General features: G+C 38.2%; 1 protein-coding gene across 1 annotated transcript; it reads right to left on the reverse strand.

The window, feature by feature from the left end:
• Positions 1-392: 392 nt before the first annotated feature.
• chrna11 (cholinergic receptor, nicotinic, alpha 11) lies at positions 393-25,343 on the reverse strand. The gene is made up of 10 exons (XM_081375919.1): positions 25,173-25,343; positions 20,803-20,942; positions 20,358-20,402; positions 19,163-19,272; positions 18,057-18,136; positions 10,480-10,647; positions 7,678-7,872; positions 5,382-5,468; positions 4,466-4,575; positions 393-1,508 (listed from the first exon to the last, which is right to left on the reverse strand). The coding sequence occupies exons 2-10, from the start codon at positions 20,878-20,880 to the stop codon at positions 744-746; spliced, it is 1,638 nt and encodes a 545-aa protein (XP_081232045.1). The 5' UTR covers positions 20,881-20,942; positions 25,173-25,343; the 3' UTR covers positions 393-743.
• Between the last annotated feature and the right edge of the window lie 1,435 nt (positions 25,344-26,778).

Consider the following 26,778-nt stretch of genomic DNA (forward strand, 5'->3'; position numbering starts at 1 on the left):
TCCACGTCAGGAGGGAATTCCATCTCTCACTTCTTCTGTATCTCTCCATTAACTGAACCACTCAAACCCTCCAGCAGTTCTCCAAATCTCTCATCTGTCCTTGAAACAAGCGCCTTTTTCATTTTTTAAGAAGAGAATTTTTGATCTGGGTTCATACAAGCCATTCACTGCACGTCTGCCACAAGTATCAATATTTCTCTCTGTCTTGTCTGCTCTTTCCCTCCCTCTCTCCTCGCCTACTCATGGATGAACGTTACCAAAATATATTTTGACATCATAGAGAAGTTTTGTACTGTGCTAGATGTTAGATGTACAATGTCACACAAGTTTGAGTAACACGACTGGCCATTCCTCAGAGGTTCATGTCGGGTTATGAGGCGTTTGACACAGTTGAAAGGTCATTAAGCAGTATTTTCACTTTTTTATGTTTAGCTTTTCATTCATTCCATAGCCGAACATTTTACCATATAGCGAACCAACCCCTTTGTCATTTACAAACACCTTTCGGTGAAGGTCGTTAGCGTTCCAACAACAAAGTTCAGTCTGAGATGTCTTGAGTGGGCCTTAAATCTCCAGGACATTAGCCCATCAGAAGCATTCTCAATTCAGACCTTGGGATCCTGCATTATTCCAATCACAGTCTTGGAAAAAAAAAGCTGAGTCACTGTTTTGAGGAGAAGAATACTTCCCAATTACAGTCAAACCCAAGTTTCCAGAATGCACGTTCTCTTTCGACACAGCAATCAGATGAAGTCCTTAGAAACTGCCTCCACAAAGTTAGGTGCCGACATAAGAATGGAGATGGTGCAGATGATGTTGAAAACGCTGAACGCCACCAGACAAAGTCTGTCAATTACAGCTGCAGCAAACTTCCACTGTTCGGCCACGCTGTCGTTCTCATCCTGTCCGCGAAACCTGTCTGCAACAAAGCGCATCTCTTCTAAAATAGCCTGAAGCTGTGGGTCTCCTCCGCCGCTGGTCCCCGAGCAAGAACAGCCTCCACCACCGCCAGACACCGTGCTCGGACATCCCGTGGCCTCCAGATTGGGCGTGGGAGGCGGTGGAGGGCTGCAGAACTGTGAAGGCAGGTGAGGTGGCGGACTGGAGCCTACCGCTGGGGGCGACACCACCGCAGATCGCGGGACGCCTGACATGCTGTTTGGCATGGATGGCGGCAAAGCATCGTCCAGACTGGAGAATCCGATGTAGAGCAGATTGCCATTGTTGTTGGCGCTGTTGGTCTGGTTGTGGAGATGGTGGGTGTGCCCGGCGGCAGCGGCGGCTTGAAGAAGGCTCTGGGGATGAAGCGGGTGGAGCGTTGAGGATGTGTGGTGGTGATGGAGATCTGCAGAGGCGGAACCGGGTGCGTTTGGCAGGCTGCCGCTCTGGGAACCTGAAGAGCAACGTCTTAAGTGGGGGGCACAAGGAGGGCGCTCAGGGTCTTCGCCCTCACCTGGACGCTTCATGCGTAAAAACCAGGCCACCCACTGGAGCAAAACTACCTGAACCTAAGAGAAGGAAGATGAAGAGGGAGAAATGTGTAAAAGAGAATGGGCAATGGTGTTGTATAAACATTTTACACACATTTGTACATTGAGTAATAAAATATACAATAAATACAAACATACAACACATATAACACATTTTCTTATACTGTATATTTATTAGCGCTGTCAAAATGAACAAATTAGCGCATGTAATTAATAGAGTTTAACGCGTTAAAATTGATGATAAATAAAATAAAAGCCATCTACCAAATGGGTTTCTTAGTGCTACTAGTTTCATTGTTGTTAGTATTATTCATTCAATGCTGAATTAATAAAACTGTGTAATTGGAGATAATTAAAAAAAATGAGATTGGGAGATACCACATTTTTTCCCTCAAGCTAAAAGAATATTATCTTTATATAAATCTCCAATCTTACTTATTCCTCTACGGTACCAACTTTTAAAACCAAATCAGATTTCCCCCATTTCCTGTTTTCTCAGTAAACAACATTAGCTTTGAATATTAAAAGTAAAATCCCCTCCAGCAAAATGTAAGCTGGCAATTTTATGCATGTATGAGAAAGCATGCACTTCACAGCAGTGCGTCAAGCCATTTTTAACTATATATTGCACATGCTCTACACGTACACTCTGAACAAAAGAATACAGCACAGTCTGCGCAAAAGATAAAGCAAATCCATGCAAAAAAAATTCTGAGCACTAGTTAGCGTGTCTGCTGAGTCAAGAGAAGTGAAGTTTTGGACGGAAAGTTGTTGTAAAACAGCAACATATGACAGCAAGGACTATGACACAGAGAGAGATAAAGAGGTGACAAGCTGGAATTATTCAGTTGTACTGCCAAGTCCTGGCCAAGGAGATGCATAAAGCATGGCAAAATGTATGACTAGTGGTGTTGGCACTGCTATCATTCACAGAAAAAAATGCAGTTTAAGCAACTAGGTCCTTCTTTGGCATCTTCACACATATTTTTGGTGTATTAAAAGATCACCCAATGCATGTTTGGTTACATAAACAAAATGAGTGCCACTAGTGCAGTATTAAAGACCTTGCAGAATATATGTAATGAAAGAACAGGTATTACTAACACACTCTAGTCTAGACAGTCTTGAATGAGTTTCTCTTTTATTTCATTCTATAAATACAAGTCTAGAAGCCCTTGAGGGTTTGACAAGTGTTGCAAAAACATCTTTCCCCGATCAGTATCCACCTTAGCCTTCCTTTTAGCATCTTCTTCTGAACTGTATCTCTTTTAGTTCTTTACATTGTAAGATTACAACCATCACTGTTATATAAGCATTGCTTTTTCCAGGTTGTTCAGAGAAAGTCCTTATGGACATTTTCAATAACTACACATGCCGAGTATTGGGTGTGAATGATGTTAAAAGCTGATCCCAGGAGAGGATCCTAGGACTTTATGCTACGAAAAGCACACCACTATTATTATTGCTCATACCTCGAGTTAGGGTTTAAAAAACCTCTACCTTCAGTGTTAATCCTCAACTCGTGTGGCTAAGGATGTGCTATTACTTTTCTAAGCAATGAGGCATGCAATTTTTGTCTGCTGCTGGAAAAATTCCATAAACTTTTGGGGAGTTTGGGGTCAGTACGATTTTTTTTCTAATGGCTCATTTCCACCGAGCGGTACAGTACAGTACAGTACAGCACAGTACGGTTCGGTATGGTAAACCCTGATCCGGCTTGCGTTTCCAATGGCAACAGTACCCTTAAAGAAAGTAGAGATCAATGTCATTCTCACGCAAAGAAGAAAGCGACACAATAAACAACAATGGAGGACAAACAGCAAATCTTGTTCTTGCTTCGCGGCATGTGGCTGTTTGTCACAAGAAGAAGACAAGCTTTGTTTGAGCAAAGGCTGCAGGCTGCAAGGAAAAACACGGCTGAAAAAAATGGCACCTCTTGTGTTGTCATTCCCCTTGTAGCCCGCGCAAGTTAGGTTTCTCTGTCAACCAATCAACATTCTGCAGTGAGTCTAGCTCCACCCTTTAGGTACCGGACTACTGTGCTAGGTGACCCAACAGAAGGGTCCAAAAAAAATAGGTATGGTATTTTGGTATTGCATACTGTACTGTACCGTACCATACCGCTTGGTGGAAACGAGCCATGAAAGTGACAGTAAAGATATTGCAAAATATTTCTTTTTAAAACAAATGCTGTTCTTTTGAACTTTCTGTTCATCCTGTAATCATGAAAAAGGTATAATGGTGTCCACAAAAATATTAAGCAGTACAACATTAGAAATGTTTCTTAAGCATCAATTATAATGGTATCTGAAGCATCATGTTACGCAGGAGAGACTGCAGTAACAGCTGCTGAAAAATCTGCTTTGCTACCAAAGGACTTAAGTACATTTTAAAATATATTAAAATATAAAACAGTTATTTTATATTGTAATAATATTTCACTGTATTACTGTTTTTAATCAAATAAATGCAGCCTTGGTGAGCATGAGAGACTTTCAAAAACATTTCAAAAATCAACCGACCCCAAACTTTTGAACGGAAGGTGCATATATGCACTTGAGACCACTCACATTTTCTTCAGAAACATGTCAAAATCTAGTTTTGATGCAGAATTGATATTAGTCTCATTGAGTAAATACACCTGTCAGCTTCCTCTTGTTGTTGCATTTGGCTTTGTAAGTGAATGGGGTTCGATCAGTGGGCCCGGGGCACATCAGCTGAGCTGCTAATTGGCTTGCAGAATACGATCAAATACGGTCATTCATCAGCGCAGACAGATTGCAGATCTATATCCATCTGCATCCAATTACTCATTTAGTCCCCTTCTGTTGGCTTTATCTCTATTATCATTGAATAAGTAAATTACTGCTTTCAGTGCAACTGACATGTGAGACATTGTTGCTTGCTTAAAGGAAAAAAAGCATTTCTGAATTCAGGCACAGTGTATGTACGTGTTTGTGTGTGAGTAGACATACCCATTTTGGCATGTTCCCTCCATTGGGGTCATGATGGTGATATTGGAGCACAACCACAGTCGCAATAACTGACATTCCAACAATGATCATTATACTAGCAAAATACTGCCCTAAGAGAGAGGACAAAGAGAGAAAGGAAGAGAATATAGTATGCATAAACCTTTCATTTATTACTCTCTTAGCAGAATAACTTTTTATCATCCAGTCATACTAGCAAAAACCAGGGCAAATGTAACAAAAAAGGGGCATTGATTATAAAAGAGTGACGGAAGGAAGAAAGGGAGAATGAGGAAAAGATGAGTGAACCATAAAAACTAAATCATAAAGGAGAGGGGGAAGCAGACAGGAGAGACAAAGCGCGGTAGGTGAACACTCTTCCAGCAAACGCATTTCTGAAGATTACATCTTTGCGGCTTCTGAGGGCCTATAAACCAGAGGATGGGAAAAGAGAATGTGGGGTGAATTGCTTTTTTTTTTTTTTTTCATGGAGGATCATCTCTATGTCTGGGTCTGTTTCATTTTTATGTTTCTCCTGCTTCTCTCTCCTGACCTGCCTATCATTTCCAGTTAACAATCTTTTACGATTCATGTTGCAAATTACTATGAGAAGCCAAGCATACGGTTGCCAAGACCAGGGCTTTTGGCCATGATACAGAATAGTGATCAATTTATTATTCAGTGGTGCAGTGTGTGGATCTGAGCACACACAAACTATACATCGTTGTGCACTAAATTTTACATTTCATTAAGTTCAAAGACTTGCATAAATACTAATATATTCAAAGCCCGGTGTTTTTATTTTGCAAATGAACTAAGTGGGGCAGACATTCTAAAATATACTGTATAAAATACAGAGGAAAAATATGTGCATTAAAAATATGTTAAAATATGCAAAAAATGGACATGCATGCTTTACCTATTAGCGGGATGGAGTCTGAGGTTGCTGGCATGATCTCTGCCACCAACAACATGAAGACTGTTAATGAGAGTAGCACAGTAATACCTGTGAATGTATAAAACAAAAAGAAATGGACTTTATGAAACATACATGTCATTGCATATAATGAATTCTACACAACTGCTAAGACATTAATTGTTTACTGATATGTAGGTCCAGGCTGATTAATTGGTCAATATTTGGCCGTTTTTAAACATTTATAGTGTCTTTTCTTTAATTGAGTTCATTAAACTGTATGAAATGAATGCTTATTTAAGCTAGTTCCTGTATCTCTTACAGTATTTACAATAAAACATTAGATAATCAGAAACATAAAAATAGTGTTTCCGAATCTTTTAATGGCAGTATAGTATTTACATTTGTATATATACATCATATATATAGTAGGCATTAAATCTCCAACCCTGCAGTCTAGATATCAGCATCTGCCACTAAAAAAATCAATATCAGCTGACCACTAAAATAAATGCATAGTTATACAGCCTCTCTAGTTATGTACGACATTGGCACTTCATAAGATGCCCAACCACAGCTTCTTATTGGATGTAACTCATCTTGACAGAATTTGATTGGATCTGATTAGACGGCAGTGCAGCGTTTGATGGAGTGATACATAAAGTGAATTACATCAGGCCATTTCTCTTCCTCAATCGCTCTTTAGTTCAGTTCAAGTCATCTCCCTCCCTCTCCAGCTGCTATCCATCTCTCCCTCCTCTCTCACCACACACACAAACCATTCATCTCTATCTGCTGTTTAAATCTGCTTCCGCTCTTTCTCACTCAACCTCCTTCCTCTTACATATGTTTTTGCTCAGATTTATAAGTGCTATCTTGGCATAATGAAACCTCAGTAAAATTGTCACCAATGAGACTAACTGAATTCATCAACAACAACAAAAACACTCTTAGCTTTAAATCAGGGCTACCATTAAAATCTAAAACGAATTAATTCCATGATATGCTGATTAATTTCATGATATGCTGATTAATTAACTGCAATTATTTCACTGTTTGTATCACTCACTAACAGCTTGTGCATTAGTGGTGAGGATGAGTGAGTCACTGAATCATTCACTCATCTGATTTGTTCAAAAACACAGATTCATTGGTTGTTTGGAAATGTTTCCATTGGCAGAGCAAGAATAGAAAAAAAAATAACTGCCAGTATCGTTTCAAAAATGTAAGTTACTCAAACTTAACTTGTTTATTGAACTGGTGTATAAAAGCAAAATAATAAATATAACTCATTAAATTAACATTGCGTTTTTTAAAAGAAGTATCACTAACACTCCCTTTCAGTTTGAGGTAGAGGACTTTCTTTCTTTATTCTGTGGAACATAAAAGATAATATATTAAAGAATGTTGGTAACCAAGCGGTTTCGGTCCCCATTGAATTTTTTTGTCCATATAACAATGTTCCACAGAAGAAAGTCAGATTTGGAAGGACATGAGTGTGAGTAAATGATGACAGAATTTTCATGTTTGAGTGGACTATCCCTTTTAATATATGCTTCTTAAACATAAAGCATATATTAAAAATGATGTATGACCTTGTTTTTAGGTCTGTCCTAAATATTCTGATCCTTTATCAATCAAAGATGTTTCAATATTGCAGGCCTGGTTCCTGTAAAGTGCAATGCATTCTTTCTCTTTCTATCTTACGCACACTGACTCATCCCTGCTTTAATTACATCAATAGATTAATTGGCCATATGAGTGTACAGCAAAGGACTTCCCTTCATCGTGCTTGCAGTGATACGCATTCTTGAAGTGAGGAAACTGCCTCATTTCCTTTCTCTTTGGTTGCTCTAAGCTTCTGTCTTTTGCTTCTCCACTTAAATTTATTGTGAATACCCTTCAGTTCACGCCTCTTTACATTTCCTGATAGTCATATCTAAAGTACCGTCCATACCATCTCTGATGGCAGTTTTTTTTGCTTTGAACTGTATGCTTTTTGATGGTAAATGTCTCTTGACAGAGAGTGGGGAAAAAAAACATGGATAAAAGCTCTTGATGTAAACCAAGAGTTCATTTGACATGACACAATCACGAGATATCTTTGAAATGAGCACCCACACATTTTCTGTTGCATGTCCCAGCTCTCTGTTCTGTGACTAGACCTTGGCAAGGCTGTGGAATTATTTTTTCCGTTGCACTGAAATATGCCAGATATGCAAACCTATACACCATTCTTCTCCCAAATCAATCATGTTTATTTACAAAATATGTAGATAATCTCTTTCTATCATAATACCTAGTGAGATCTTTTCTCCGGAGTCGGCAGGCAGTAGGAAGATAAGCAAGGTCATGGATGAAAGGAGGACACAGGGAACGAGAAGGTTCAAGGCGTAGTAGAGCGTCCGCCTACGCATGGTCACCACAAATGTCACATCTGGATAGGGTTCCTTACAGCAGTCATAGTACAGCTCGCTTCTTGAGCCAGGCACACCTGATTAGACACAGCATGTAAGGGGAAGAATGAATATATAATGATGAAGGTATATAAAAAAAAAAACATGTTCAAAGAGATGCTGTTGTCCTGAAGAGCGGCCGATGCTGCTCTTCCACCTTTGATCTACTAGGGGGAAAAAAAACATCCTAATCAGCAGATGCCAGCCAGAGGCAAGTTCTTCTCTGAGACTGAGCATCATGCTTTTGTGTGAACATCATTAGAGTTCCTCAAAACTTTTGTATACCGTCCTCTATAGCCTCTCAAGAACGTGAAAGGAAAGTAGAAACCAAAACTAAGGGGGGAAACAACAACAAAAAAAATATTTGTGTGAAATGTGTTGCTATTAGATGTGCTGCATCAGATTTGACATCTATTATGTTTGGTCACGAGAGACGGAAGAACCAATGGCGCTTTGTGTCATTTATGTAGTCCATTTCATAACATGAAAACAACCAGCAAGGATTTTCTTCAAAAATGCACCTTTTATGATCCACAGAAGAGAAAAAAAAACTCAGGTGGTGATAGTGAGTAAATGACAGAAGTTTCATTTTTGGGTGAACTATTCATTTAAAGTAAGCATGGTTAACCAACTCGAACAGCTTAGCCAAGGTGAACCACCTGCCTGCTTTAACCAGGGGCCGGTTCCATAAACACAACAACTATTTTCAGACTGTGACTTAAAGGTCCCATATTGTACACCTTTCTGAAGTTTTATTTTAGGGTTTGATGTCCTTAAGAATATATATTTGCGGTATAAGTACCAAAAACCATCCCGATAACTTTTCACAGAAAATCCGTTTCCTTTCTCAGGAGCTCTGCTAAGAACAGGTTGATTTTGGCCTTTCTAATTAATATTCATGAGCCTCTCTTCTGATTGGCCTGTTGTTTTCTGAGTGACGCACGGCCAGGCCAATCACAGGTAACTAGAGTCATGTATGCTGTAGCCTGCTGTGGCTTGGTGATGCTCACTAACAAGGTAAATAAAACACCTGTAATGATGGACATTGCTGAGGGAAATGTTACCCGGCCTTATATGTTCGAGACGGACTCAGACCCCGAATCGGCGACAACCACCTCCTTACTTTCGGCGTTATTGTGAGAGTATTATAATTACCATTACATCAATGCTGCACGCAGATTTAATGTTAACGCTAATTTAAACTGTCTTAAACTGTCTGTGGTAAACTTGTAAAACTTTAACTGTAGAGATTTAAACTATGAACGCTAATTTAAACTGTCTGTGGTAAACTTGTAAAACTTTAACTGTAGAGATTTAAACTATGAACTGCAGATTTAATGTTAACGCTAATTTAAACTGTCTGTGGTAAACTTGTAAAACTGAACTGTAGAGACTGCAGCATCTTTGAGGAGTAGCTTCTTTGAAAACCGGCATTGAACTGTGCCTGATTTACGAAGCAGTCATTCGTAATATGCAGAACAGCCGGTTAAGGTCGAACTAAATTGCTGTGGCGTTTCTTATATAAATAAACATTAGCCACTGTTCCCTTATATTAATCTTGTTCGGAAGCCTGTGCAATGATGTAGTTTCGTGACGGTGGGCAGTGCTTGGGGTGGGACTGAAGGCGGTGACTGAGTAGTTCTGACATCACATTTATACGGAAGTCACAATGGCTTGTGAAAAGGCACAGCTACTTTATGCAGGCTGTGTGTATTTGTCTGTGGATTGACCTGTTGACCTCTGTTATCATGAAAAAAGCCAGTTTTGACAATTTGGGACCTTTAAGAACTAGTCTGGCCAACTAGCAGGGCAAACAGCCTTAATTTTTGGATTCAAACTAAACCAATCTACAAGTTATAATGAGTCTTGAGAGAGATGAGAGAGACTAGTCTAAGCAGTTTTTGCAACAAGCCACAAGTTGAGTTTAGCTATAATGGCTGTAATCCAGCAAATTAACTACCTAAACCAGTTTGGACAAGCTAATGATGATATATAAACAACTCTGACCTCCAGTTTTAATTACTACCATGAGCTGGTTTTTATTCAAAACGGGTTGTAATGTTAAGACAATGCAAATTTTTCTGTCTTTTTAGTATTGAGTATGTACGTGGAACAATTAAAAATGTTTAAGAGTTCAAGAGTGTGACTGGTATAATATTACAGACGTGAACAGCAAGACAGAAGCAAAATGGTGAATTACGCAATGAAGCAAATCAGAAGAGGGTCAGTGAGAGACAGAATTGTGCAGTGCAAGATATTTTCCAGTCCGCTTCCTCTTATCCACACAATTTAATTACATTAATTTGAATACTAACAGGCTCATCGGATGGACTATGAATGAACATGAATGGACATGAATTTAACAAGAAGGGCTGGAAATTTTCAATTCTAAAGTAGATTTCTGTTCTATATAGGAGGTAAGAGTTATTCTCAGGCCTGTGAAATCTACTTAAAACATTTTTACTTTTAAAAATATGCAGAATGCATTTTAACCGTTTAAACATGCAGCTGCCAAATTCACCTCTCACTGCCTGAGTCATTTACTAGTCAGTTACTACAGCAACACAAAGTGCACATCTGCCTGTGGGTGTTATGTTTGCTTGATCGTGAGAAGTTTACAGGAGATGTTTTCTGAACTCACTCACCCACAAGGTCCCATTCTCCGTTGGGCATGTAGCCAGAGATATCAGCCTCATTCATCTGGAGGTCCAGCAGCCACCCGTCAAACGTCCACGAGCCAAATTTGAGCTCGCACTTCTGGATGTCAAACGGAAACCAGCGTACATCCACGTTGCAGGTGCTCATGAAGATACCTGTAATGTAGTGAAGAAATAGGAGAAAAAAATATTTATGCTTTTCATTCTGATCCAGAGTCAGTATTGAAACTGCCTAAAGAATGTACTGTTTCAAAATGCCACACTGTTTCTTCATCAGCGCCGTATTGCAGCAGCCAACTTCAAATTAAATCCAATTGACCTTTTCACTGGAGTAAAACCAGACAGTTAAAAGATACACATTCAGAAACGGCGGAGCCGTAAGAAACCCCATTACATAAAGACCTTTATGCACAGTACGAATACCCAGGCTGACACTCTCATTATTATTACACACACACACAAAGACACCAGCTAGATGAATCATATCACTAACTAAATAGACTCGCTCAAGTTTAAATACTGCAATATAGGCAGATAAACTCATTATGGTTTCAAACAGCTTGCAAATAAGCCATTTTGAACCCTGAAAATGAGAATTATGACCGACATGGATGAGATAATGAGTGTAATTTGTTTTATACCGCACAGCAGTCGAAGGCACAACCACAAAGAGCTTCCTAATCATACACTTAGATATTTATTGAAGAAATCACACTTGAGATGGAACAGAAGTCGGAAAAGGGAAGCTCAATAGGGCTTATGTTGCCTCTGAACACTGATTGAACAATCCTGCAAATTTTCACAGAACAGCATGCCATCAACCTTTTACAGTGATTCTCAGGCAGCAAACATATTAAAAAACATAAGGACAGAATCACCATAGATGTGTAAGTGAACAAGACTTGTGCTTCAATGAGATTATTGAAGAACAACTGCAAGCTGCAGTACGTACACTTTTCAATTGCGAAAGTGTTTAGAGTGATTGCTAGGTGGTTAATTAATGGCCCTCCTAAAAAGAACTCATCCTGATTTCAATCATTTACTAAACTAATAGCACATATATCACTTGTGTACTAGACTAGTAGGTATCATGCATGCCTGTAGCACGAATTGAGGGTAAACAGAAGTTTAATACTTAGGGCCCTATCGTACACCTGGCATAATGCAGCGCCAAGCGCGATGCAAGTGTTTTTTGCTAGTTTCAGTCCGACGCAGTTATCATTTTCACGTCCTGCACCACGTTGTTTAAATAGCAAATGCATTTGCGCCCATTTGTGCGCCCATGGGCGTGCTGGTCTGAAAATGAGGTGTGTTCTGGCCCATTGTTGGCACGTTGCTATTTTGAGGCAACAGAAATAGACTGCGCCACTGACCAACTGAAACCTAGTCTAAAGTCAATGGCGCATTTTTTTTTTTTGTTATTTAAAGAGCGCGTTAGTAATGTGCACCTATAGGCGGGTCCACAACGCGCGTACACTCTGCTTATTAAACACACAGGGAAGCGTAAAGGATTACAATGTAAAAGATTATTATCGTGTACATAAAGATATGGTGGAATCCGGCTTGTCCCATAGATGGTCTGCTTGCACACTTTTACCTCACGCACGAGCAGTTCCGTTTGCGCTCTGGAGACGGCTTCAGTCTTTCCACTATCAAATTCTGTCATGTAAATAGCGAATCTGCCATGGCGCAAGCGAAACTGGCATTTAAAGGGAATGGGAGATGAGACTCTGATTGGTTTAACGCATGTAAATCATAAAACACATCCATTACTCATTAAGAGAATAGGGACAACCCTTTTAGACCATGCGCCTTGCGCGCTGACCATTTTCTCCAATCGTTAAACTAGCAAAAGTGGATTTGGACACTCCTTGCCACTCCTTGGACACAACTTGCACCCTGCGCTTTAGACCATGTGTTTAAATCGTTAAAATAGGGCCCTCAGGCTTAGTTTGTTCAAATGAGCAACAGTAATAGTGATGCTTGCTTGCCTTAGCCAACACCTCAGGATTGCATAAGTATTTCAAAAGACATGTGCATTTCAAATGTAAAAAAAAAATATAACTTTTTACTATTATTCCAGAGCTGAGAAAAAGAAAGAAGACTCCATAAAAAAAAAAGAGAAATATTGATCTCCCAAAAGAAAGTGACATTTTTCAGGTCATACATTATGTTCTGCTGTACTGACTCCATCCACAAATCTCTTCAAACTGATCTACACTGCTTCAGAAAGTTCCTAAATAATTCACCTCTGTACTGGGCCTCTGATATGAAACACAAGTTCCCCTTTAATCTCTGGTACAGATGAAGACCAGAAAGTTTTCTGAAAATGGTCCCAGCAACTCAATTCCCAGTTTGGGCTTCCAAAAAAAATGAACTACTTTGAAAAATGCTTGGCCTGATCATACCACAATCGTAAGCCACAAACGTCATCACTTCCTACCAAAGAAAGGACGAGAGCAAATAGCTTCTTCTAGATATGGGGAAAAGATGAGCCAACAAAATATGTGTATGTTTCACGTCAGTATTTCATGTCAACTACCCATTTGCAATGATACTCTCATCCCTGGCTGGGGGGATGAGAGTATCATTGCTTCGAAAAGTTAAAGCACAACTCTTCTCAACAAACTGCATTAAGTCTCGATTTATATGCCAAAGTTTAATATCTAGCATTTCTATTTAAATCCCTAACCCTAAGTATGAGCAATTTGCCTTATGAAACATCACTAATTACATTTAGGCCTACTTATGGAACTGGGGTCTTCCATGTGGCTAGGATCCAATGTCAGTCATAATACATTTGCAAGAGGGTTATTTCTTCTTCTGTAAAAAAAAAAAAAAAAAGACTGTGTCGTAGGCACAAACTAAAATATGCCTACCCGCTGACAGTGAAACTAAGTGGAGGTGGCCAGTTTGCGACTCACTTGTATTGCATTTCCAAAGGTTTCACTACCACAAATATCATTCAACTTACAATTACTCAGCACTTAGACTGACACCAGCTTTTGAATTTGCTAACTGGACCCTCTGGTACCTTGACATTTAGAGAAATCTTATCCAGGGCAGTTTACATTACACCCAAGAGCACAATGGTCATTTTTTCAAATCAGTCTAAATCTAAATCGATACAGGACTTAAACACAGCTCAGTCTAAGCACCTTAGATCTCCGCTGGATTTTTGCTGCCTTTCTTTTCCGTGTCGACGGCTTCTACTCCAGGGAACCAGGTGACTAATCCTAAAAGATAATCAATAACAACGGCTAGCGAGCTAGCAAACCCACTCCCGCTAAATGGATTCTTCAGATGAGAGGCATGGGGCAAGCAGTAAAGACGGTGAAAAATATTGAATGAGATGACGCAGTAGAAACCTCTAGCTGAGTGAAGCAGTCGTTGCATGCTAAAAACCTGTTAAGAGCTGGGCTGATATGTAATATTTGATATGCAATCATGTATTTTTATGTGTTTCACTGGTCTCCACCACCCTTTTTTCTGTCACAAGGTAAATCTGCATAAAAAATCATTTGTGAATATATATATACACAAATGATTATATATATATATATTCACAAATTATTTTTTAATGTAGAATTACCTTGTGTGTGTGTGTGTGTGTGTGTGTGTGTGTGTGTGTGTGTGTGTGTGTGTGTGTGTGTGTGTGTGTGTGTGTGTGTGTGTGTGTGTGTGTGTGTGTGTGTGTGTGTGTGTGTGTGTGTGTGTGTGTGTGTGTGTGTGTGTGTGTGTGTGTGTGTGTGTGTGTGTGAGTGAAATTTTCATTTTAATATCAACTACCCATTTGAATTTCTCTGAGATTAACAAAGATACAGAACCAAAACATGATCAAACCCTTCTTTTTATGGCAAAAATGAACAAAATGGACCAAAAACACACCCCAGCTCTGTGTAATACACACATGCAGGCACGGTAGTTCGCTTTAAACCTGTCAGAAATATATGAATCACCAGCCCTACAGGGCATATCCTGTCAGTATCAACAGGAATTCCAGCAAAATGTGCATGAGTCAATATTAGACTAGAGTGATCTACTCCGAAAATAACTTTGCTGTCAACACTCGTTGCAGATCATTCTAAATGAGTCTCTAATCCACTGCACACTTATAGCAGCTGTGTTCATATCATTCAAAATCAGAGTACTGAGAAATCATGAAACCTTTCAAGAACATGTTCAGTTCACATTTCAGCCCAAATTTAAAAAGAAAAAGATTTATTTATTGCATGATTTTGTTTTTCATTATCTGCATGACAATTAAGCAAAAATACATATATTTTTTTTTTGCAATTTGAATAACGGGCACCAAACATCAATGTTCACATTCAATAGCCACTAAGCCACACGGTAACACTTTAGAATACTGCTCCATTATTAAGGAATAACCACACAGGAACAAATGAGTAACACAATATTAACACTCTAGTAACTATATTAACTAACAAGAAACTCTGATTAATGAATTAATAAGTAATAGTGCTGGGTCGAAAGTGGTACTTCACTGTTAGCTAATCAATAACTACTATTTTTTCATACCTCCCAGAGGACTACTATATACAGGTTTCATAATTAATGCATAATGTATAATTAATTCTAATGTTATGGTCATGATAACCCACTAGTAAGTATTACCAATTAGTACCATTAGTAGTATTACCAAATCCTTCTAAAGGAACTACTAATTATTTGGATCAGTATTTTTAAGTGAAGCTCATGGTAACCCACTAGTAATGACTCAAGTGTAACCAAATCCATCGGAAGCAATTACTATCCAAAACCTTTCAAAAACTTCAAAAGTTTACAATGACTTCAGTCATCACTAGGGAGTTATCATGCTTTTCACTTTAGAATACTATTATTTATTAATATTATTTATTTATTTATTTATTAAAGTTTTTTTTTTATCATAGATTAAAATCTATAAATCAAACTATGTATTGCATTTATGAAGAAAAGGCTCAGCGCCCAAGGCTCTATCGCTATTGCCTCAATTGTGTACAGTGTATTTGGGCGGATTGCCAGCAACAGCCATTAGGATTGTTTGTGATTTTGTCTTAGTGACTTAGGAGTCCTCCTGACTACTCCTAACATTTCACAGATTTAGGAGCTAGGTTTAGCGCTGAAATGCTTTGTGAAATACTATTAGAGCAAAAATGTAGGACTCCTGACAAGCCCATTTTTTTTAAGAGTTTCTCCTAAATCGGCAAGTTAGGAGCTACTTTTAGCCTTAAGATGTTTTGTGAATATGGCCCAAGAGTTCCTTGTTAGTTACTAGTAGTTAGTTAATAGAGTGTTAATATTGCGTTACTCATTTGTCACTCACTGTGTAGTTATTCATTAATGACGGAACAGTATTCTAAAGTGTTACCAGCCACACCTCGACAAAATAAATTGTGATTTATGGCTTTGATTAACTCAGTGAAAACTAAATATGAGAAAATATTCCTGTGTGTATACACGCATACATACACTCACCGGCCACTTTAATAGGTACACCTGTTCAACTGCTTGTTAATGCAAATATCTAATCAGCCAATCACATGGCAGCAACTCAATGCATTTAGGCATGTAGAAATTGTCAAGACAATCTGCTGAAGTTCAAACTGAGCATCAGAATGGGGAAGAAAGGTTAAGTGTCTTTGGACGTGGCATGGTTGCTGGTGCCAGACGGGCTGGTCTGAGTATTTCAGAAACTGCTGATCTACTAGGGTTTATGGAGAATGGTCCGAAAAACTGAAAATATCCAGTGTGCAGTAGTTCTGTGGGCGAAAATGCCTTGTTGGTGCCAGAGGTCAGAGGAGAATGGCCAGACTGGTTCGAGCCGATAGAAAGACAACAGTAACTCAATACCCGTCGTTACAACTGAGGTTTGCACAACACATCAAAATCAGACAGGCTACAGCATTAAAAGACACACCAGGTGCAACTCCTGTCAGCTAAGAACAAGAAACTGAGGCAAGGCAATTCACAAGGGCTCACCAGAATTAATAGAAGATTGGAAAAACCTTGCCTGGTCTGATGAGTTTTGATTTCTGCTGCAACATTCAGCAGGGTCAGAATTTGGCATAAACAACATGAAAGCATGGATTCATCCTGCCTTGTATCAACGCTTCAGGCTGGTGGTGGTGTAATGGTATGGGGGATATTTTATATACACACTTTGGGCCCCTTAGTACCAATTGAGCATCATTTAAACGGCGCAGCCTGCCTGAGTATTATTGCTGACCGTGTCCATCCCTTTATAACCACAGTGTATCCATCTTCTGGTGGCTACTTTCAGCAGGATAACACGCTGTCACAAAGCTCAAATCTTCACAAACTGGTTTCTAAAACATGACAATGAGTTCACTATATTTAAATGTATAAATATGTGGTAGATTTGCAGATGCTGTAACACCTTTCATTGTAAGTGTGTTCTCATCAGCATCCATGTGTATAACATCACTGACCGACACAGTCGCCTGAACAGTTGCAGCAAATGAACAAAGCTTTATTTTGCATCAGACTTTGTCTCCGTGTGTGTTCTTTGGCATCGGCCCAGATCACTGGATTACCAAAATCTGTTCACACCAACAAGCCAACAGTGAATAAACATATTTCAAGATGTGAGACTTTCTCTCTCTATTTATGTCTGTCTTCTCCTCCCTACTCATTTCCTCTCCTCATCTCTCTGCCTGACTTGACTTCAAAAAGGCATTTGATTTCTGTTTGCTACTGAGGGACTGGATTGCTTTAATGCAAGGAAGAGAAAAGCAGAAGCTAAATTGCGATGAAATCAGCATGAGCAGCAAATACGAGCCATTGGGGCACGATCTGCTTGTGATAGCGAATGTGTTTGTTTGCATCTGCAGTGACTCTGAGGGTTATTTAAAGACTCCAGCTTCATTGCTGAGCGAGTTGTTGTGTATGATTCTGCATGTGTGTGCAAGAGAGAAAAAAAGAGATGTTTTTCTTCACAGACACGAATTGAAGAATCTTGTGACTGGAGAAACCATGTCATTGCTTATACATACAATGCATATTCTCATCAAAGGGAGATTTTCGTTCTCATTCAGTTTTCCAAAAATAAACGTAATATGCATTTGCAATGCATATTCTTAAGCACTACTGCCCTCAGAGGAAATAAAGTAGCTGTAACATAATTCATGAACTCCCTATTTCCATTTGCACCATAAACGTCCCTGTTTCTGATGTGCAAATCTATAAATTGATGACCCATAAACCATCATTTACAATGGAACATGAAATAGGTTTCTTTGATTTCCATACTCGGTATGCAGAGAACTCTTTAATACTTCAACGGCTTCAAAAAATGTATTTTCGTCTGTATAACTGCACTTCTACCGACAATATTCATGTGGGCTTTAACTGTTGCACTTCCCATAAACAAGATGACCTTTTCCTACTTCCTTTCTATGTTCATTTCCATGCAAAAATCATTTTATAGCCTAACGCTTAACTTTGAATGGCACTGGTGTTTTTGTGTTATGAACCGCAGCTTACTATTGCTTTTATCATTAAATGCGTCATAAACCTTAAGCATAAGCGTTCACACTGACCTGGAGGCAACCAGTTGCAGTAGCCACTGGAGTTCACTACAATATTCGACTTGAAGGTGGAGTCAAACTTGTCATCTGCACTGCAAATGAAGAGAAGATGAATATTTTAGACATTTAGGTTTAATATTTTGCATTTTGATGTTACACTGATACAAACAGTATGGAAAGGACAGGAAATTATTGGGAGAGGATGAGGAGGGCATGCAAGGATCCAGAAAGCCAGATTTGAACCATGAGCACTAAACATCAATGTTCACATTCAATAACCACAAAGACAAAGACACAATTAACATTCAGACACAGTAAGAACAAAATCTTGATGCAAATTTAGGAAGTCATCAGATTTAGGGCTTTGATTAACTCAAAGCGAAAAGCAAATATGAGAAAATTTTCCTGTGGTTCATAAGGTTATAACTAGGTATGAATGAATAATGTGCCTTTCAAAAATTAGCTTGAGGCCATGATTAAATTGAATATACAACTAAGCAGCAAGCTCCCATGTGAATCAGCTCTGAGTTAAAAAAACAGAAAGTCTACAGCGAAGGATGATAATAAGCTGTTTGGACACCAGCTCTTCGACTAACAATCTGCTATTGCCCAGGGACCAAATTTTCAGTACATTGATCTGTAGTTGCTCTTCTGTTTAGCCTCACAGTTTGAATTATGGCTCCAATACCGCAATTCTCAATCACAAGCGCACATACCTACGTCTGCTGATTCTGATTCCCAAGGATTCTTTACCCATGCACACACGGGTTGCCATTTTTGATGTTGCAGTTGAATGTATATCATTTCACAGAATGATTTTATTCTTATTCTGAAGTGTCTGCCTGCATGATCACTGTAAATACTGGGTTTCAGATCTATTACTTCATATCTCGTTGAGGGACGTACCATATACTTGTTTTCATTTAGCCAAACACCTTTTTCCCCAAACCGACTTACAAATGAGAAGTATTCAGATACAAGACAAAGATGAAAATAATGTTTATCCTGTAAAAAGATCCCTAGAGGAAAAGCAAAACCTTACAGGGGAATAATACTACTATTCTATGCAATAATACTGAAAAAAATGTCTGGTTTCATAAATATAAATGCTTATATACCTATTATACAGCAGAATGTCCGGCGTCCAGACTTGGTCTGTGGTAAAGCGAAGGTTTTTGACACCTGGGTATTCAGATTGGTTCCACTGAAGGTAATGATCATACCAGTGCTAAAGAATATATAGAGAAAGAACCGTTTCAACACACGTACATGTTCTAAATTAGTATGCTTTAAAAGGCCAGATTTAATATTGGCGTAATGTTGAATACCACAAAAAAATCATTTTGACTTGTGGGCTTTAAAAAAAAATCAAGCTTACAGTGACTCACAATGGAAGTGAATGAGGCCAATTTTTGGAGGATTTTAAAGCAGAAATGTAAAATGTTTAGAACTTTCATAAAATCTGTTAAAATGTGTGTGTTATTTGAGATTTAAAGCTGTTTAAGTAATTTCTGTCAGGACCACTATCGTCAAAAACGATTGACAATTAGCATACAGTTAGGATTGGCGCTATGGTTCTGTTCTGGGCAAGAACTCAACATGAACTCAACTCATTATGTTCTGCAGCCTAACATGGATAAGAGCAGGGAGAGCAGCAATAACCCCCCTTAGGGTAAACAGAACAGAACCAACATGAATGTATAGCAGATATCATTAATTCATTCAAAATAATTAGAGAATCTTAGTCTGATTCAGGGGGAATCAGAATGCCAAATCCTGACTGACGAGAGAAGGAGCTGGGGATGGAGGAGGGTATTTAGCTCCTGAGAAACACGATAGCTGCTGATAATACTGAAGGAGATTGTATATGTATACAGTGATAGGTGTCGTATTCCTATAGGTAGATGTGGATCAGCTGATGCGAGCTTCATTAACGTGACCTGCCAGAACAGATGCTACGCTTAATTTTTACAGATTTTTTTCACATTAATGTTGTCATGTCAACAAAGTTGTAATAGAAAAGGATAGTAAGTGATTTGTTTTGTGATGCAATTATTGGTCCCATTCACTTCCTTTGTAAGTGCCTTACCCAGATTATCTGTTACCCAGATTTTTGCTTATTTAAAGAAAAGGGAGGACAAATTTTGGACAATTTTTTTTTTTTGGTTTATAATAACATCATGCCACAAATGCAATCAACTGAGCATAACAAGTACTGACCCAAGAACAACTGATGTCATTGATAGATATATTGAGATAACACTAGGTCATTTAGTTATGTAAAATACAAAAGTTTACTAAGACGTGGCTTACCATGTTAAGCCAGATATTGGAGGTCAGTACTTGATTTTTCTCATCCTGTATGAGCAAAAATGTTTAGAGTGAGATTAAAATCCATTGTGAGCTTAATGATGAATGTCACAAAATGACAACTGTAAACACAACTAGACCACTATTTTCAGCTCTAGCCACATTCAAAACATATTTTAGACAAAGAACATCAATATGTTGGTGATGACAACAAAAAGGAAAACAAGGTGAAAAACGAATAAAGATTTTCATGAAACATCCAGAACCAGATAAAAATGTAATTTCAGACAGGTTCAGAAAGCAGCATGCGTAGCATTTGAAATGTACATTGCATATGCATTTATACAAGACTAGAGGAATTAGATCAAATACACCTTGGCTTCCATACCTGATAGCCATACTCCATAAAGACAATAAAAAAAAATGAGAGGGAAAAAGTGTGACTTACCACATCCATGATCTGTATCAAGCTCATAGACAGAAAGACAGTGAGAGGTTGAGAGTCGTTGGCAATAGGCCTCTCCATGGGGTTATAATCCTTCAGGAGGTTTTTCAACAGGGTCCGCTGGTATGGACCTTGCACTGACACTAACAGAAAGACAGGAATGTACTGTACCACCCAGAGCAGACACTTCAAATCAAGACATCAGTTCACTGAGCCACACATGCAGAGACAGTTAGTATGACGACAGATACATCTATCTATTTATATATATATATATATCCATCTATCTATCAATATATATATATACATATATCAATATATCTATCTACTGTATCTATCTATCTATCTATCTATCTATCTATCTATCTATCTATCTATCTATCTATCTATCTATCCAACAGATAGATAAATAGACAGTCAGACGGATAGATAAATAGAAAGACAGATGGATAGAGATAAAGAGATAGATGACAGACATATAGATAGATAGATAGATAGATAGATAGATAGATAGATAGATAGATAGATAGATAGATAGATAGATAGATAGATAGATAGATAGATAGATAGATAGATAGATAGATTCTAAAAACTCAATTATTTCTGCCTAATATAGCCCCAGAAAAGAGGTTAAAAGCAGTGTGAAGAGTCTGTATGTGCATGGCATGTGTGGATAAGGTATGACTGAATGAAAGAGAATACATTTATCTGAAGTTTAAAAGCAAGAATGGACCCGCTCTTGAATTGATTACTCTCATTCACACTTGAAAAGCAGTGCCAGCCCCCAGCAATAACAACAGATTTAATATTAACAGATTCCCACTGGCATTCTCAACTGACTATGACCACTAACAGCAATGAACGCACAATATATAGTGCTTGTAGCATTACTGACATCAATAATCCTTCAGGGCAATTCTGTGTTGTTCAGCCAAAGAATCAAGCAGCATATGACAGGTTACAGGGCATGAGACTCGACACAATCCGAAAACCCCCTTGGCTGCATAATTACTGGGGTTTAGAAATAAATAGAAATAAAGGTGGAGGGATGCCATAAGCATTGTTTACAGGAGCGAGGTAAACAGCCGTATACCCTTGCAGTGATTGACAGAATTTAACAAAAATGTTTGTACCTATTACACCTATACACATTTGAACCTCTTACTCTTCAATCAAAACATCAATGTGTAAATTCAGTAAGGGCCAAGTGTTCACCAGTATCTTGACACTCAATCAAGAAGGGTAATTAGACCCAAGAAATTATTTATATTCAAGGATAATTAAATTTAATAGTTAAAATGTTCCTTCACCATGTTAATGACTGCTATAGCCTATCTATAACCTTTTCTCTGGGAATTATATTACATGGTTTTCTTCATCAAAAACAGAAAGATCAACACTGGAACATTTAAGGGGAGGTTTTTATTGCTTTCAAATATCTTTTGAACTATAGATAATATAATAATATAATATAAACTATAGATAATCACTCACTGATCACATGACGTGCATTGATATGTAGTTTGTAGGAAGCAGAACGAATAAAATAAATATCTGTTAAAAAATGTACGTTTTAAAACACTGCAAATATGCAGATATATGAAGCTAATGTTCTGTTTGGGATCTGGATTATTTTTTTAAATAACATTTAAATGAATATAATTTAATAAAATAGCATTGAAATATCAGGTTGATACTGCATAACTTTTTCTTAGAGAAACAATTATAAAACTCACAAGAATCCTTCTTGAAAAATGTTTTTTATAATGGTCAAAAAGAAGAAAAAATGCAATTAATTTTCAAATGCAAAGACTCTGTCTCTTGCACACAATTTAATTTATTTTGATTTATTTTACTTGTCTACAGTGCGTTTAAATAGAAGCAACATTACTAAAATGAATACCATTTACCTTTCTGATAAGTGAAGGTTTAAAGCTTCAGTCAATTTTTTATTTTCTTTTTTAAAGTCAGCTCAGAATCTGATACCCAGAAACGTAATTTCTATCAAAACACTTCATCTTCAGCAACTGTGAAAACGTGAAGATCCATGAATATTCTGTGATGTGACATTTAAAAAAATTATGAAGAGAATTACATATTAAGAGAATGTACGTGAAATGAATCCAAATGACCTGGTGTGAGATTGACAACCCAAATAAAAGTTCTGCTTTACGACAGACATGTGAATAGAGAGGGAAAGAATGAAAGCTAAAATAGAGAAAGGCTTTCCATGGCAACACACACACACACACACACACACACACACACACACACACACACACACACACACTCCCTCTTTAGTCTTTCTACTCCACTGCAGCAACATGTCCATAGAAACAGCCGGAGAACTGAATCTACAAATGCTTTCTGTGCCTCTGTCACCTCCATGCAGTCTCATGTACTCAAGGATTTAGAGGAATGAACGAGAGAGAGAGAGAGAGAGAGAGAGAGAGAGAGAGAGAGAGAGAGAGAGAGAGAGAGAGAGAGAGAGAGAAGACGGGAGGGGGAGAGAAGGTGCAATTTATGATTGCAGCTTCTAATTCTTCATGGCAAAGCAATTTTGTCTCATTCTCCTTCTTGATCCCTCTGGTTGAATCTGATTCCCCCTCTTTCTCTCTCTCTTAACTGCAACAGTGGTAAAAAAAAAACAAAAAAAAAACCTTGAAACATCTGGGGGCACGAGGTAGCCAAGAGGCAAACCGGTTTACAGAACACATAAGCTAGAACCAAAAACAAAACAAGATCGTAAGCTGCTTTTTCTTAAACGTGCACCTGCGTTCCAGTCTACATCTCTTTCCTGAATAATTGTTTCCTACACACACAGATTTATGTACATGTGAACATAGTGAGGAACCTACCCTGAATCAAAGCGGAGATCCCACAGAGAGTGAAAGCCAAAGAGTACCACATTCCAGGAGATATGAAGGAAAAGCAGGGCAGAAAAACAGGAATATGTTTCGGATATGGAGAGAGGAGGAGGAAATATCCTGGTGGAGTGAAGGAGAGGAGAGGAAAGCAAGAGCTGACTTGATGCAAGCAGTGGACAGAATAAATGTGGAGAGAGAGAGAGAGAGAGAGAGAGAGAGAGAGAGAGAGAGAGAGAGAGAGAGCTTACCCAATGATGTCGGCAAATTGCAGCAAGTGAGAGAAGAGGAAAAAAAGACCTGATTGATTTGAGACTCACAAGTCAGCTCTCTCTCCACCCAAATCTCTGAGATTCCCTAAGAAGGACAGATGAATGGGAAGAAGGATTGGGAATACAAAGGGAGAAAGATCAAAGACTAAAAAAGGGGGGAAAAGGGGAAACTGATCTTGAACTGAAACTGAAAATCACATTTGGTTTAATCTTCCACTGTTTCGTCTCTCTTGTCCTACTTTCCTTCTCCATCATTCCTGGTCTTATAGAATCATAAATATTCTCAAAGTGAGATCTTGAGAGGAATTGAAAAGCGTGGTCACTAGAAAAACTTTTGTTATATGGAGGAAACTGTTTTTATAGTTTTTTTTATAATAAAATAAATTTACATTTTACTACAGCCCTATGTAATAGACCGATATATTGTGTAAGCAACAAACAGTGCCTTTAAATATTACTATATTACATAAGTTTTGGGTCAGACTTTTTTAAAGAAATGAATACTTTGATTCAGCTATGGCGCATAGCCTACTGATCAAAAGTTACAGTAAAGACATTTAGATTTTTACAAAAAAATCTATTTATCGAAGAATACTGGGAAAAAATGTATTGCGGTTCAAAATATTAAGCATCACAGAAGAAATGTTTATTGAGCAAATCAGCATATTAGAATGATTTCTGAAGGATGTGACACTGAAGACTGGAATATGATGTTGAAAATTCAGCTTTATCATCACAGAGATAAATTACATTATAAAGTATATTAAAGTAGAGAACCGTTTAAATAGAAATAGCACAGAATAGGAAAAATACATAGAAAAGTAGGTCTACATTACCAATAAAAAATCCTGTCTATATCCTCACCAGCGATACTATTTCATCTTGATACAGTGTTGCCAGAAACGTTGTAGCCCGCTTTTTGTAAATGAATTCAATTCATTTTGAAAATTAATTTAAAAAGAAAGTAGGCTAAATGAATTATACTCAAAAGTTTTAATAAGACACACAAAATATGCCGCAAATTGTCTGTTTTCTCGACATCATGCTGAGGCGAGCAACACTTTGAAGAGACGTTTGCCAAACAAATCAGTCTAAACATCTATTCTGTTAGAAAAAATATTCAGCACGTAAAGGTGTTTTAGTAGGCCTATACTATATAGGCTAACTTAGTTTTAAGTTCGCATATAATAGCCTAATTTAAAAAGTTAAAGCAAAGACAGTACGTTTTGCAACTTACCTGAATAAAAAACATCCAGTTTAATGTCGGAGGTATTTGAATGTCTAATAAATATCGCCCCCTTAAATAATGAGATTTGCTATTACCGCCAAATCAACTAGAATGTTCCATCTGACGTCCATCGCTCGTTTGCCATGTGGTCCTCAAACTCCAATGATCCAATCAGTTCCCGATAGACAAAATCAAGTCCCGCCTTACATTGTTTCTTGTTCGCGAAGCTGTATGGATATTCACAACAGACCTCATTTTGACATCAGCGCCATCTTTGATTTTTAACGGTCGTAAATAAAGCGAGGCTGTGAGGGATAGACACATCTCTTCAGTGTACTGTTAATTAATGTGTTTTTGGATTCTTCTGCTGACAAAACACTGCGAAATCTTTTTCTGAGAAGTTGCAGTAGACAAAAAACGTATAAGTAAGTCTAATAATTAGTGAGTTTTATACAACTATTTACAGCGGATGCCATTTAAAACACAGTAAGTCTATCCCTCAGCCTCGCTTTCATACCATGGCACTGCTGATAGGGAAGAAAAGGGATACAATAGGGACTTCCATTTCTTGCCGACTTAAAAAATGTATTCATCTGAAATGCATGCTGGGAAATCGCAACACTGTTTAATATGAAATGAATTGTTCAGATGGTTCTTTAAGGCTAGTTGCTGCAAAATTCAGAGTAATATTGTAGTTCTAACATGTATGTACATTCAAAATAATTCACAATTCTTAGTATCTCAGAAAAACAACTATACAATGTAGGCTAATTGCTTTTTAACAGTCTGAAATTGGCAAATTTTCCAAATAGGCCTATACAAAAAAAAAAATTGTAAGGGACACCAGTAAGTCAAGCATGCATGCTTGTGTGTGTGCACGTGTCTTAATGGGATAACGGAGATTATGTTGGAGGGGGTTTAATTGAGGAAGTGCTGGGATATGCAAGTGGCACACAGTAATGTGCTTAGTTAAACTCCTCCTCTCATTCGTCCTGACGAAGTGCTGAGACAGGGGCCTGGGAATGGGAAACCAGAGAGCGAGTGAGAGCCCTATAATAGATTACCCTATTACTACAGATGCCCTTCGGTAGCCTCTTCACGCGGGGAGGGAGCCGAGGTGAGCGGAGCTTACAGTCAGTCAGGCATCTGGAGAGGCTTTCACACCCCACTGCTCTCTGAGAGAAAGCCTAACAGCGGTATAACATATAGATATGTCATGGAAAACAAGCGTTTAATATATCACCTAAAGACAGCGCCATTAAAAATGACGATGCCAAGATGTTTGATTCCATTTAGGAGACCTTCACAAAACTGTTGTTCTTCAAAAAAGGAATGCTTAAAAGCTGTTTGTGAGTAAGAGTGGAAACTTAAAGTCCAGCAGGAATTGATCGGTTCATTCAGTGGTGATTGCATAACTGAATGGACCCAGACCTGAATGAGTTTCGGGACTGTGGCGGCTGAAGGTCAAGTTCACCCTTGAGAGCATCTTTTTGTATCACAATAAAGAAATGTGAGGCTATTGTTTACCCAATAGAACCTAGAACCAATAGCCCACACAGCCTAGGGGTTTTCAATCTTTTACGATGCTACGGACCCTCAAATCTCCTCGTATGAG

This window comes from Scardinius erythrophthalmus, assembly GCF_964197995.2.
Source record: "Scardinius erythrophthalmus genome assembly, chromosome: 10".
Classification (NCBI taxonomy): Eukaryota; Metazoa; Chordata; class Actinopteri; order Cypriniformes; family Leuciscidae; genus Scardinius; species Scardinius erythrophthalmus.